At 46.0% G+C, this 14,109-nt stretch overlaps 1 protein-coding gene across 1 annotated transcript in view; it reads left to right on the top strand.

Annotated features, from left to right (window-relative positions):
- ZSWIM4 (zinc finger SWIM-type containing 4) overlaps positions 1-13,750 on the top strand; it is a 39,470-nt gene extending 25,720 nt beyond the window's left edge. Inside the window, exons 5-14 of the mRNA XM_085600488.1 lie at positions 236-386; positions 2,933-3,112; positions 3,535-3,849; positions 4,221-4,358; positions 4,932-5,192; positions 5,714-5,849; positions 5,995-6,152; positions 6,241-6,404; positions 7,225-7,306; positions 9,111-13,750. Coding sequence (XP_085456614.1) covers positions 236-386; positions 2,933-3,112; positions 3,535-3,849; positions 4,221-4,358; positions 4,932-5,192; positions 5,714-5,849; positions 5,995-6,152; positions 6,241-6,404; positions 7,225-7,306; positions 9,111-9,973 — 2,448 coding nt within the window. The 3' untranslated portion in view covers positions 9,974-13,750. The remainder of the gene's footprint in view (positions 1-235; positions 387-2,932; positions 3,113-3,534; positions 3,850-4,220; positions 4,359-4,931; positions 5,193-5,713; positions 5,850-5,994; positions 6,153-6,240; positions 6,405-7,224; positions 7,307-9,110) is intronic.
- Positions 13,751-14,109: the final 359 nt, after the last annotated feature.

The raw sequence follows: 14,109 nt of genomic DNA, 5'->3' as shown, positions 1-14,109 counted from the left end.
TAAATATGAGCAGACTGCATGTGCTGGTGTCTGTTGCAAATGGCGGCTCGTTTGCTTTGGTGTTCCGCTCGCATTCCCTACCACATTGGCTGGCAGTCTGTTTCTCCCTGGAGTCTCTTTGCTCATTCCCTTCCTTACCCCTCCCACTGAAGACCCATTAGAGCCCACCTACTTACCTTCTTTGCTTATGGTGGCTACATGTACATGTCTTAACAACGTCTCCCTTCTGCAACAGGTCCGTGAGATGTTGCGTATGAGGGACTCGAATGGCGCCCGCATGCTCATCCTGATGACCGAGCAGTTCCTGGAGGACCCCCGCCTGACCCTCTGGAGGCAGCAAGGAGCTGGCATGACAGACAAGTGCCGGCAGCTCTGGGATGAGCTTGGTAAGTGTGCAGTTCTTGCTGCCTGAATGAGGAGATTGCCTTCTATGATGCTCTGTTGAAGAGGGGGGTAGGACAGACCTTCATAAAAAGATTACGACGCAAGGTGAGGAGGTCAGCTTAAAGTATGGGCGTCTGATGTAGGATCATCTACTGGAGCGCAACATCCTGTACGGTCTCTGATAGGTTTGTCAGGAAAGAGGAAGAAATCCTATATACTGTCCTTTACTAAAGCTGCCATCTGTAGGGCGAGTTGCCAAAAATCCTTGTCCTACTCTCTTTGTTTGTGTGTGGTATTGGAGTAAGTAACCAGTGGATAGACTAGTGGATAGACCTGATAATCTCTACGTCATTTTCTTTTATAAGATAGTGGTATATTTTTAACGCTATTGGTGCCTGTGTGCTGCTTTGGCAGCCATTTTTGATTAGTGTTCTATTATGTTATTGAATGATCCATCCATTCATGCCCCTTCACATGTTCAGCAGTTCGTTTGTATTTAACACACTTTTGTATCCCTATACAACAGGTTCCATAAATTAGGCAGTTTTTAGTCTTTGATACATCTTGACCCAGATTAATCGTTACATCAATTTCTTTGCTTTCAGAAGTGTGGAATCCCCATGTTGTCCGACCATTAAACAATTGTAATTGTATTTATAGCACTTACTATCTCTGACGAGGCATTTAAGCGCTTTTCGGCGAGTAGCATGCTACTCTGCATCCCAAAATGGATTTGTATAGGGAAATACAAGTTGTTAATTTGATCGGTGAGCAGGCAAGACTGTTAGTTGGATTTATTAGAATAAAGGAGGGAAGAGTCAAGGGTTAATGGGGAGATAATAGTAGTAAAATGAGGTTTGGGGTTAGAGTGGCGGTAGAGGATATATCAAGAGATATGTAGGATGAGATATAGAGTAGTGCATTGGAGAGGGTAAATCTAGTTTACAAAGATGTTTACACATCACATATCATTACGACGCGGTCCTTATAACGACTGCGTTATTACATCGCATGCCTTTACAAAGCAAGCTGTTACAGCGACTTGCTGTAGGGGGCTGGATTTTAAATCCAACACCTTTCCCACTGTTGCACAGACTGGAGTTGGAATAGTAAATTATACTATTCCAACATCCAGCGCCCCACCTACAGCAAATCGTTGTAATGACTTGCGTTGTAACGACGCGTTGTAGTGGTATGCGTTCCAAATGCATGCGTTGCAAGGTGGCATATGCATTGGAGAGATTTGAAGGCCTTTTTTCTGTCTGCAGTAGGAGTAAGGTAATCAATATATACATACATAACTACATAGAAAGGGTTGCATGTGTATGGAGAAGAATGAAAATATATAAAGTTGGATTGTATTGTCCCATCTGTGCATGTATGGATAAATAGTTAGAAACTCAGGCTGTCAACTGTTGCTGTACATAAAATGATTTTGTATTTTTATATATATATATATATATATATATATTTAGGGTGGTGGGGTGTGATGCTAGATTTACAAAGTAGCTCCCAGGATCTGTATCGTTAACTGCAAAAAGTTAAACAATGGCATTGGGGAAAGGAAAGCAGACCAGATAGCAAAAAAAATAGAGGCTAACCATGGCTGCTACTTTGATCTCCAATCAAGCACTCTGCTAAAGTGCATTCTGCCACTGGCAGTTTTTGGGGAGGATCCTTAGAAAGATCGGTTATTAATTTCCACCTACAGGTGAAACAAGTATGCATTAATCCGTGAGCCCCAACATTTCATTTCTTTTTCTGTAATACCCCATGTTATCACCATGGTTACTAGATGGATGGGCGACCACATTCAATGAATAATTTACCTAGATAATCTCTCTAAGCAAAATTATTTTGTGTACCTGAAGTGGCAGGTTCAATGTGCATACATCTGGTGTAATTGCTGTAGGTACATTTTTGTAAGCACTGCCGTGTTGGCTGGCTTCTGGTTTTGGTCTACCTGATGCGCCCACTAACTCAGCCTGTTTTAGGCATTATATATTGGTGAGATTTTGTAGGGAGAGATGGGTTTGTATTCGGTCACTATGGCAGATCCTAGTAAGAAGTTGAAAAGGTGGCTATAGTTCTGTGGCTAGGTTTGTTGGGTGCCAGTCATGACTGAGTGTGAGAACTGATTCAGTGGTGCCTTGACATCCGCAGCATTGTTTGGACAGGGCTCAGTTGTTTCTTACGTCGGTTGGTTGGTGGGAGACTGTACCAGTCATCAGTTTAGAACTGATAGACTGTACCCAGAATAGGTTGGGTGCTCCTACCCATTGATTGGATTGTGACTAGCTTTGGGTCGGTGGTTGGCAAGTGTCTGCTTTCGGCTGGGTGATGGCAGACTGTAGGTTGCATTGGTTGGGGGTGGCTTTGGTTGCATAGAGTATACTTCCCTTTCAACCTCCACCCTGTCTTCTTGGTATCCCTAGGTATCTTCCGTGTGTGTGTGTGTGTGTGTGTGTGTGTGTGTGTGTGTGTGTTTTTTTTTTTTTTTTTTTTTTTTTTTTGTCAAGGTTTCAAACTCTTTTATCTCTTACTACAGGTGCTCTGTGGGTGTGTGTTCTCCTAAACCCTCACTGTAAAGCCGAAGAGAGAGCAGTGTGGCTCGAGCTTCTCAAGAAATGGAATAACATGGATGTTTGCCCGCTAGAAGAAGGAAACTACTCTTTTGACGCCCCCGGAGCTAGCTCAGGCTTTCAGTTCCCCTCGAGCCAGCATCAAGGTACAGTTAGAGTTGACCGATGGAAATAAAAAAACGTAACCTTGTCATTTGCCCAGAGAGAGAGGTTTTCTCTTGCCTCCTTTGTGTGAACCATCACACAGCTGAAAGCCAAGTGCTTTCCATATTTTCAAAGCTATGCCTAGTGTAGTAGTCAGTTCCTTGTTCATGTTGTTTGATTTATGATGTATCCACTCCTTTAAATTTAGGACATGAGCGTCCATGCTGCACACTCCCTTGAGTACGCAACTCAGTAATTTAAACCAGACCCTGTTAGATAAGGGAACTAAAGAATGGAACGCACATATTGACATCTAGCATCTATGTTGGCACCTTGGTAAAGTAGCCTTTAGGATGCAAAAGCTTGCCTGACCCATTGTCCAATATCTCACTGAGGTCTGGTTTTTCGTACTCTTTTGCTGCAGGTGGTACCCGTCAGACAGTGTTTGGACGTGCCATTAAGGCGGGTGAACTACGCTGGGGTGATGCCCACCTACAGAAGATTCTGGGCAGCGAATATTACAGCCTGGGTATGAAGAGTTGTGGTGACAAGCTGTCCTTCGACCCACAAGGTCGCCCGCTCTGGTTAGGGGACCACTTCCCTATGGCTTGTGCCCGTGTGGATGCCCTGCGCTCTCATGGATACCCCAAGGAATCCCTGCGGCTGGCTGTGGCAGTGGTGAACACCATGCGGCTCCAGCAGCGCCACCAACTGGAAGCATCCAAGCAACAGAAGAAAGGTGAGTGAATAAGAACTGGCGTATAGATGGGCTATTGTTACTTGCATGGTATGGAGAAGGGGTTTGGCGGTGACTAGTATGGTCAGTAGGATTAAAAATAAATTGTGCAGTGAGTCAAAGTTGGTGGTGTTAATGGATGTTGTTGGAAGTAATGCACTGTTGTAGGAAAGAGGGACATTTAAGATTTACTTAGCTTATAGAGGATGATTGTTGTGTACCAGAAATTGGCACAGAAAGGGACCCTAAATCTTGTGGCCATGAATGCAGTGCAGTATCCCTTGCATGGCTACTCTTGTAGCTTAAGGAAAGAAGGCGTTTCTCCTGTGGAGTGATGAACCAAATTAAGGCTGACTTCTCTTGTTTCTTTGTAGAGCTTCTGCAAAAAGGCACAACAACCATCACCAACCTGGAAGGTTGGGTTGGGCACCCTCTAGATCCCATTGGGTGCCTGTGCAGAACTTTCCTTGAGGCATCTCGGGCAGATGAGGAGGGTCTTGCACTGTATGCTGGTAAGTAGTTCTGGTCATGGGAGGTAAAAAGCAGCCAACTTAAATTGTGCATGCGGGCATTAGGAAGTCTTGACTCTGTAGAACAGGCCTGTGCAAGGGGGAGATGTTGCATGCCAAAGAATAATTGTTGTCAGAAGTGTAATGTCTAGGTACGGGGATGTATTTTCTGAATCTTTGCCTGGTTGGACTTTGACTGTTTGCCTGGTTGAGGAATGCTGTCCCTTTTATGTAAATCTTTTTAGCAGCACATGCATTAAGTCTTCGCTGTGTACTAGATCTAGGGTGTCCAAGGCCGTCCACCAGAGCTAGATACATGTAAGATAAATATAGATTCAATTAATCCAATTGGAACCCATTTATGTAACTATGGCTATCCTGAAAGTCTGTAATGTATCCAGTCCTTCTGGCCCTTCAGGATCATGCCTGTAAAAAAGATTTCCTTATTTATGGGCATTTGGAGAACCCATGTGCCCTCGTTCCTGAGCATTGTCTTTGTGCTCCTTCTGTTTGCTCCATTCGCATTTGAGAGAAAACGTTTGGTGTTTGTGACATGTGAACTGTCTCTTGCCTCAGATTCCACAGTAGAAATGAAGAAGGTGGTGTACCAACATGTGCCAGTCCCTTCCAATCCCAGCTCTGGTGAATCCTACTTTAGCCTGGCTTTGGAGGTCGCCCTCATGGGCTTGGGGCAGCAGCGGGCTATGCCGGAGGGACTGTACGCTCAGGACAAGGTGGTGCGCAGCGAGGAACAACTTCTTGCACTCCTGGCTGAGATGGAGCTGGATGAGAAACTGGTCCAGGTGCTGAGGAAGCAAGCTCTCCTGCTGCTGGAAGGTAAGTGTGGTGTGGTAGAACTTGAGGTAGATCTACATTAAGGGGGCTGAAAAGATAAATGACAGAAGTAGAAAATGGTGGAGTTCCGGGAAAGTGCTTGTAAGGGAGTGGATCTGGCATATCCGGGCAAGTGAAAGGTGTGCCTCTGCTAGTAACAAAGTATCCAAGGGGACACATTCTATAATGCATTGAATCATCCAATTGTCTGTTTACTACCCAAGAAAACCCCTCTGGCTGAGTAAACACACGTTCCACAAACTCATTCAGTAATTGCTACTTCTCATGTGGATCTTCCGGACACACAGAGATATTCCATCAAGTAAACTGTTTACTTTGAGGATGATATTGAAGATAGAAGAAAGGACCCATTTGTAAAGGTTCAGTGTAATGTGTGATAGCCCCAAGTGGCTGTGCAGTTCTGTGTACATGAGAGATTTCACTCTTTGGATGTATATAGTAGCTTTGTTTTAATGCGGGACACTGCATGGGCAATGATTTTCTGACTTTATTTTGTTTTGAAGGTGGTCCTTTCAGTGGATTTGGTGAAGTGGTCTTCCGGGAGAGTGTACCCATGCACACCTTTGCCCGATACCTCTTCACTGCTCTCCTGCCTCATGATGCTGATTTGGCCTACAGGGTTGCTCTTCGAGCCATGAGGTAAGTCACCTGCTGCCTTCTTCTCTGATTGTCCAGTTTACCTCTGATGCCATCTCCCAACTCCTCTGCTGTATGTTCTGTGCTCTGTCTTTCAGTGCTTTGAAATCCTGTTTATCATGGCCTTTGATTCTTCTTTGCCTTTCAGACTTCCTGTGCTAGAAACAGCCATGAGGCCTCCAGATCTGCTGCACCACAACCCCCTAGACTCTATGATGGCGAACCGATTCCCTCGATGGTTCATCCTTGGCCACTTAGAAACACGTCAGTGCGAGCTGGCATCTGCCATGCTCACCACTGCCAAGGGTAAGGTTGGGTCTGTCTGTCTGTTTGTTTCTGTCTGGAAAACCTTTGGTTGTTCACCAGCTTACATATTTCATCTTCCTTCCCCCAGGGGACCCAAAGTGGCTGCACACAGTGCTGGGATCCATCCAACAGAACATCCACTCCCCTGCGCTACTCTTCAAGCTAGCACAGGATGCTTGCAAGACCGCCACGCCTGCTAATGCCACTCCGGACAGCAGCCTCCTAGGCATCTCCCTAGAGCTTGGCCTTCAGGTAGGAGTCTGTTGTGTGGTGTCTTCTGCAGCAGGAGTTTCTGCTGGGCGACTGGTATTCGAAAGCTTACTTACTATGTTTAGTAAGAATCTAAGCCTCTGTCTGGACATTTTCTACCTGTATGGTATGAACCTAGATGAAGAGCGAGGAAGTCTCAACAGTGGACATGAGATGTGATTAAGACTGTTTATTATGAGGCAGGTGATGGCACGTTCTTATGTAGGTTGGTGTACTCTTTGAAGAGAAGTCTCCATTTTCTTTCTAAATTGCTGGATGATAAGAGCTGTTCTAATGAGTGTGCTCACCCCTTAATCAATAAAAATGGAACCTGTGGTTGAGACAGCAAAAGGCACAGGAACGCAGGCGCTGAGCTTCCAGAAGTGGAATGTAGAAGCATCAATGATGTGTAGAGCACTGCAACCTCAGTCAGAGTTATTGGTGAGGGGGCTAGTAAGGGGGCTAGTAAGGAGTCTCATTAGACCATGCCACAATTTCAAACTTTTGAAAGAAGGAACTTTCTTACCCACAACTAGCTGGCAGGATAATGGGCTACTGTGGATCATGCTGAGGAGAGCAGTGGTAGTGCTGCCTCTGAGATTATATAGTGCAGTGTTAACTGAGGTTGCCTAATTCAGTTGTCCCAGCAATAAAATGGGGGGGAGAGTGTTGGGTGTGTTTAGTCTCTGCATTGATGACGGAGCTTCCACCCTCTGTGACAAATGGCAAAGAAGGCTGGCAGTGATGCCTCCTAAAAAATGTTTTGTCTGGTAATCAAGGAACAACATGGTTCTCTTTGTAATGTGCGTTGCTTCTCTTACAGGTGATGAGGATGACTCTGAACACTATGACATGGCGGCGGAGGGAAATGGTGCGCTGGCTCGTCAGCTGTGCTACTGAAATCGGTAAGAAAGGGAATATGCCTCACAGCCCAACATCAGTCGGCACCCACTGACAGGGAGAGGAATGTGGGCGGGGTTCAGGGTTTGAAATTGAGGGAGGGGCGGTTTACTTTTTTTTTTTTTTTTTTTTTTTTTTTTTTAATAGTGAGCTAAAGCTAATGATACAATATGCATATTGTATTAGGAAGCAAATGTGCATCTGTTTCCGGTGGGGATAGTTGTCTAATTAATACTAGTAGACACTTTGTCTCTGTTGGTTAGTCTCAGTATTTATTTGCGATTTGTTTAAATGATTTTATCTGTTTGCATAGTTATATTTATGAAAGTTTTTTTTCCCGTTGTGTGCTTCTTTGTCACTGAAGCGTTTGTCTTCCACTTTGTGTCTTGTCTGCTTCAATCCCTCCTTCAGGCAGTTTTTTTCTTCACTTTGTGTTTGTAATTGGGCCACCTTTCACTCTCGACTGCCACTGTTCATTCAATCTTTTCCTCTGTTGATTTGGGCCTCTGCTGTTTAGCTCGAGCCTGGGCATCGCATGCACTACTCTGCGAGGCATGCTGTATTGAAGTATGGACTTGAAGCTCTGCCCACTCTCTGCCCATATTTGTCATTGTCCTTTGTAAATGCTGGCTTCTGATTCGTTAATAGGCTTGTTAGTCCCTCCTTTGTACTGCCTTGACTTCATTTGTAACCTCCCAGTAGGACTGACCCTTTACTTCGGTTGTTACATGGTATGTCTTATTTAGCCTGTAAGCACTACTTTCTTTAATGCGTTTCTCCTACTGCATGCACAACATGCTTTCCCGCAGCATTCAGCGTGCCATGCGCATTTTTACTTTCCAAGGGGCCCGGGTCAATGGGGGGGGGCCTCTTCTTTGAAATGAAATAGGTCTCGCATTTACAAGAGTTTGAGCTATTGACATTGTAAATGACCATGCCTTTTATTTGTGTTAATTATCAAAATCGATAAAAAGCATTGTCAATAATGCCAATAGCTTAAACTCTTGAAAATGCAAGAGCGCTTGTTTTTATAGGTGGCTAGTTTGTGGTAGTACTCATATCGGTCATATTCAATATTTGTTTTTGTCTATGCTTCCCTATCTGTGTGTGCTGACTCTCCTATGTCCATGTGTCTTCAATATGAGTGTCCTAGTTTCAAATGTGTTTCAGTGTTTCCTTACAAGTTTCCAGTGCACTACATTAAATGTGAATTGAGTGGGCTGGGCTGGCTCGTAGCGGTCATTTGCATTTGCTTCAGTTGTCTCGTGCCTGTCTGCATATACTGCTGTGGGTCCAATAATGCGTTGCTTGAGCACACCTTGCTCTGCACAGGAGTTGACGTAGCCCTTATAAGCAGTTTGGCTGAGGCTTTCTGGTGCATTTTCTCAATGTATGTTTTCCAACGGAGTATGGAGTAGAGTGTCACCCCCTGGGTAGAAAGGTAGTTGGAAACTTCACAAAAGAATATATGTTGCATAATACTGACTGAATCAACGTGAGCAATAGCACAGTGGGCATTTTTGAGCCAAAGCATAAGGGGTTATGTAGGGCCTTCTCCAGGGTTCTGTGTTCTTTCATGAGTGTAGGGAGCAGCGAAGCAGGCTTGATCTGAATAAGTTTGGTGGGTCCATGTGCAATTCGGGGCTGTGAAGTGGGTGGTGGTGTGTAGCTTCTTCCAGACCCTATGGGGAATGGTTGGTCTGCTGTGGGGCCTTGAGGACGTTTCCTCCAGCACAGTAGGCTGGTTAGACTGTAGAAATGTAAGACCCATGGCCATTCGCTTACTTAACATTGTGTTTTCTCCTCTAGGTGTGCAGGCCCTGATGAACATCATGCAAAACTGGTACTCCCTGTTCACGGCCATCGAGGCCACGACCATCGTGGCTGTTACGAGCACCACGCACTCCACGCTGCTGCGGCTGAGCTTGGACTACAGCCAGCGAGAGGAGCTGTGCAGCTGTGCCCGCACCGTGGCCCTGCAGTGCGCCATGAAGGACCCCCAGAACTGCTCGCTGCCCGCGCTCACACTGTGCGAGAAGAACCACGCCGCCTTCGAGGCGGCTTACCAGATCGTCCTGGACTCGTCGAGCACCAGCATGGGCCACTCCCACCTCTTCACCGTCGCCCGCTACATGGAGCACCGAGGCCTGCTGCTCCGGGCCTACAAGCTGGCCATGCTGGCGCTCTCGCACCTCAACATCGCCTTCAACCAGGACACGCACCCGGCCGTGAATGACGTGCTCTGGGCCTGCTCGCTGAGCCACTCGCTGGGAAAGAACGAGCTGGCCGCCGTGGTGCCGCTGGTGATCAAAAGTGTGCAGTGCGCCCCGGTCCTCTCGGACATCCTGCGGCGCTGGAGTATCCCCACGCCCGGCCTGGCGGGGCTCCCCGGACGCAGGACTAACGGCAAGCTGCTGGGGACGGAGAAGGCCCCTCTGTGCCAGCTGCTAGACGCCGCCATGACTGCCTATATCAGCACCACCCACTCGCGGCTCACGCACATCAGCCCGCGGCATTATGGGGAATTTATAGAGTTTCTGTGCAAAGCCCGGGAAACCTTCCTGCTGGCCCCCGACGGACACCTGCAGTTCGGGCAGTTCCTGGACAACCTCAAACAGACCTACAAGGGCAAAAAGAAGCTGATGCTGTTGGTGCGGGAGCGCTTCGGCTGACGCCAGGCGCTTGTGTGGGACCCCTGCCTCACACGGGCTCTCTTGTAAGACGATGGGACTCTTGTGCAAATTGGTGCCCGGCTCACACAAAGCCACTCTTTCCTCCGTTTTTATTTTTATTCTTTATAAAATGGTTGATATTTAATTTTATATTTATTTATTTAACGAAGAGGAGGGGAGTGCTAGAAGGACTTGGTTTATGCTGTGGTCAGTATTACTCTGCAACGCAACTCCAGCAAACTGAAGGATAACCAAGAAACCGTCACACTCGGTGTTGTGGCCTCCATGTAATCCATACCCACCATTGCGGCATACCTGACCCAAGCATTGCCGTGCGTGTAGACTTTATTCCTGCACAAATGGAGCCTGCTGGCAACTTTGAGGCACCCGTGGACTCCCTTGCGAGCATGTCTGCGCATCTGGGCTCCACACTGAACATTTCTGCGCACGCAGGCTCTGCGGCCAGTGTCTGTGGATCAGCCCCCGTGCCCCCTCACCTGTGGACCCCGCGTGCAGCACTGCAGATTGGGGCCTGCACTCCCAGAATTCCTAGTAGTGTGTGTTCTGCTCCAGGGCATTCTGCACGGATGGAGTCTGCGCCTCACCTTCTGGCCCAGGCAGACTCGCTCCCGCGTCCTGCACCTTTCCGCTCCAAACATTCCTGCATGTGCTCAATCATTTCTTGCCGTTACTCGGAGTGCTCTCCCATTTTTCGATGCGTTGTGGCAGACCGCAGTGGAGTCCATTATTTTTTTAATTAAATTCAATGGAATTGTTTATGGTTTGCTTACGAGTTGAACAGTGGTCCCACTTCGACGGCTGCTCCTGGTGGAAGCTTCGGGCAGCCCGTGTCTGTTCGAAGTGAGACTCCTAGAGGCGTAGACTGTTGAAATGGACAGCTTCCAGTTGCTGTCTTATTGCACCCTCTGCCACGCAGTAGCTGCCTGACCGTGGGCGCTAACGGACAATGAAGCAGAAAGCCCTGGACCCTTCTCTTCCTACTGTGTACCTTAAGTAGCCGAGTGTCAAATGGTAGGTACTGCAGGCCATTCAAGGGAAAAAGGTGGAGCGATAGTACATTGGTGTCATACCTGCTTGGCTGTCGGAGCGGAGGGTCATACCAGATCTCTTGTCATTTTTGTGTTTTTAAGATTTGAGCATAGCACATCTTTTCGCTGATGCAAACGGACCACTTGTGTCTTCTCACTATGGTATCATTTACTTAAAGAAAGTTATTCTCTCCTATTCTGTTTGTGAATGATCCCGACTCGACCCAGTACCTCAAGAGAAGCTGCACTGACCACTGCCGCCACCTCCAGAAGTTGGGTTCTCCCTTAGTGACTCAGTATTGCTCAAGAAAAGGGACCGTGAATTAATCCTTGATGCAGTGGCCACTTCGGCGCCCTTGCCCCTTTTGAATTTGAATACTCCGGTTTAAGACATGAAGCTGTGCCTGATGCACACGTGTTAACACTCCTTTGCCTCATCACAATACGGTGCTTAGATTTCACAGAACCCTCGCTTAATGTTGTCCCGTTAAAAGAAATCTCTAAGCCCCCCTGTTGCACAAATAGCCTCCTAGCTTTCTGCCAGTATATCTGCCCCCTCACCCTCATGCCTCTGGATTCGTACAGTCTGCCATTCCCCTGAGGCGCTATGCCCTTTAGTCTACATTGTTTAGCTTATCGCTCTACAGGATAGAGCTTTATAATATAATACACTTAGTGCGTATATGCCATTGCTCTGATGTGGAAGGCACAACCTACTGTCCCACCTGACTGTCTGCTTTCCATGTTCTGACTTGGTTGTCTCATTGAAACTGTCACCATTTTGATCTCCCACTGGATTGACTGGATCCCCCTTTATCTCCACTCATTGGCCGGTTTTCCCAGGCTTTGTTTTGCAGTGGCCCACAGTGTGCCCCTGGGCACCAGGACTTTGCAAGTGTTCTGTTTATAGAAGCACTTTAGAGACACCTTCCAAATAAAGCAATAATGTTGCCACCCCACTCAGATATTTCGTGACCTGCTTACTCTTAACTTAATCTTGGAGTTAGAGTAGTGCCAAGAAGGACTGCGCTTTTATGGAATGCACTGGGATTCGATCTATGGACTCCAAACCTCACTAAGGCGAGCCCTGCAAGGCTGATGTTTACACTTGCCCAGTCCCAATTGTAACATAGTTGGGCCCTTGGTTTTTCCACTTGCTAATGTCCTTTCTATTTCATGCGATTGTTCTTGAATTGAGTCGCACAACTGTGCTGCTAGTTGAATCCCTCCTTGGTCTTTTGTTCCAAGCCTTTCAACTTTATCATATAATTAAGCTTTTGGGAAAGTAAACTAGAGTACTTGGGTCCTTCATATATTCCTCTTGATTACGGTGCACGGGCCCTGTAAATTTTAATCTTCTGTTTTTCACAGCACTGGTCCTGCTGATTTTAATTACGTATGTCAAAATTCACTAGCTTCATAAAGTTCTCCTGTCAAAAATACCAATCACCGGACCTTACAGATTTCTCTATTTAAGTTATGATACATGAGCCTTAAAGATTTTGGCCTTCATTTTAGATTAAAGGACCATGGCAACTTTACCCTTTTAAGTTACGATTCATGGGCCACTGCAGGTTTCACCTATCGATTTGTCATTATGCACCTTTCACTCTTCTGTATTTTGATACAGGGGTCTTGTAAAATTAAAATTTTTCACTCTTGGGAATACAATCCAAGGCACTGCAGATTTCACTTTTAGATTTGGATGCAAAGCTTGTAGATTTTCTAACTAGGTTTCCACAGAAGGGCCCTTTATTTTTTACTTTTCTGGTAAGGTAATGGCCCCTGCACATGTCACCTTGTTAGATTTGGAATCGCAACCTGTAAACTTTACTTTTCTAAATCGGGATAAATTAACCCTGCAGATTTTTTCCTTTGAATTATGAGTCACTGGCTTGATAGAATTAACTCTTTTAAATTGCGAATCATTAGCCTTGCAGGTTTCACCTTTCTAGCTTTCGTTACACGGGCCTTTCTGTTTTCCAGAAGGGGTCTTAGTTTGCTATATCATTTATGTCTGGGGCTTACCTCCTATCTATTCCACCCCTTCCTTCTAATATTTAAAGAGCGCAAAGCATTGACCGCCTCTAACCATGGAATAGTGTTGGGGATGGTGGGCGTTGCCAGGACATGCTTGCTTTGAATACATCAAAATGTGTTGTTTACCTCACAGGCATCTGCAGCACAGAGGGGACAAGCCCTTACTCACAGGGGCATACCTCATGCCTCACCTGCCCCTTGCCACCTGAAAAAGTTGAGGGGTTTACCTCATGTTGGCCACACCTCTGGATATGGTAGGGGCCGCCCCCAACCCTGTGAAAATTTCTTGCTGTTGCCTCTTTCTCCTGCTCCTCAGCATGTGGTTTTCTAAGTGCGGCATAGCTGGCTGGGGTCCCAGTTCCTTGGCCGCTCATGCCCCCAATTTCCCTACACTGTATAAATTCTCAGGAACAAATTTGGAGCGCTCAGCTCCTCTGGGTCCAGAAGCTTGCTATGAAGACTGATCTAATGATTGATTGACCTATTAAATATATGGACTGGGAAAGATTAACCTTTTACTTTGCAATATGATGTTCAGAAAGAGGGGGGGGGGCTGCTTGCTCACACTAACCTGGGTGGCACCCCCCACACTCCTTACTTTACTATAAAGTTTGTTAATTTTTGTAATTTTGTTTTCTATTTATTGAATTGTTCTTGTGTTTTTGTAAAATATAACTTGGGAGAAAAATCAGTGGTCCATTTATTTTGTGTGTGTGACTATGCTTTACATTTTTGTCTCGCTTTTGCTGTCTTTATTCTCAATCCCCTTATTGTTCTTTTAATCTTTTGGTTCAATATTTATTGCTTTTTTAAATAATTTCTTCTTTGCTTCTGTCGCTCTTTCGTCCGTCGTCCTCGATCATCAGAAAAGGCATTAACAGCAAGAAAAATAAGGATATTAAAGCTATCCAAGGAATGACCAGACGAGTAACTGAACTGTTTAAAAGTGATTTTGTAGAAGAGGGAAATCACGTTAAAATACAGAGAGGGTTAAGCTTTTAAAGTCTGAGTCATGCAAGACAATTCATGAACCCATCGAACATGGGG

Source organism: Triturus cristatus, chromosome 4_2 (genome assembly GCF_964204655.1).
Source record: "Triturus cristatus chromosome 4_2, aTriCri1.1, whole genome shotgun sequence".
NCBI classification, from domain to species: Eukaryota; Metazoa; Chordata; class Amphibia; order Caudata; family Salamandridae; genus Triturus; species Triturus cristatus.
This window is presented reverse-complemented; position numbering and strand designations above follow the sequence as displayed.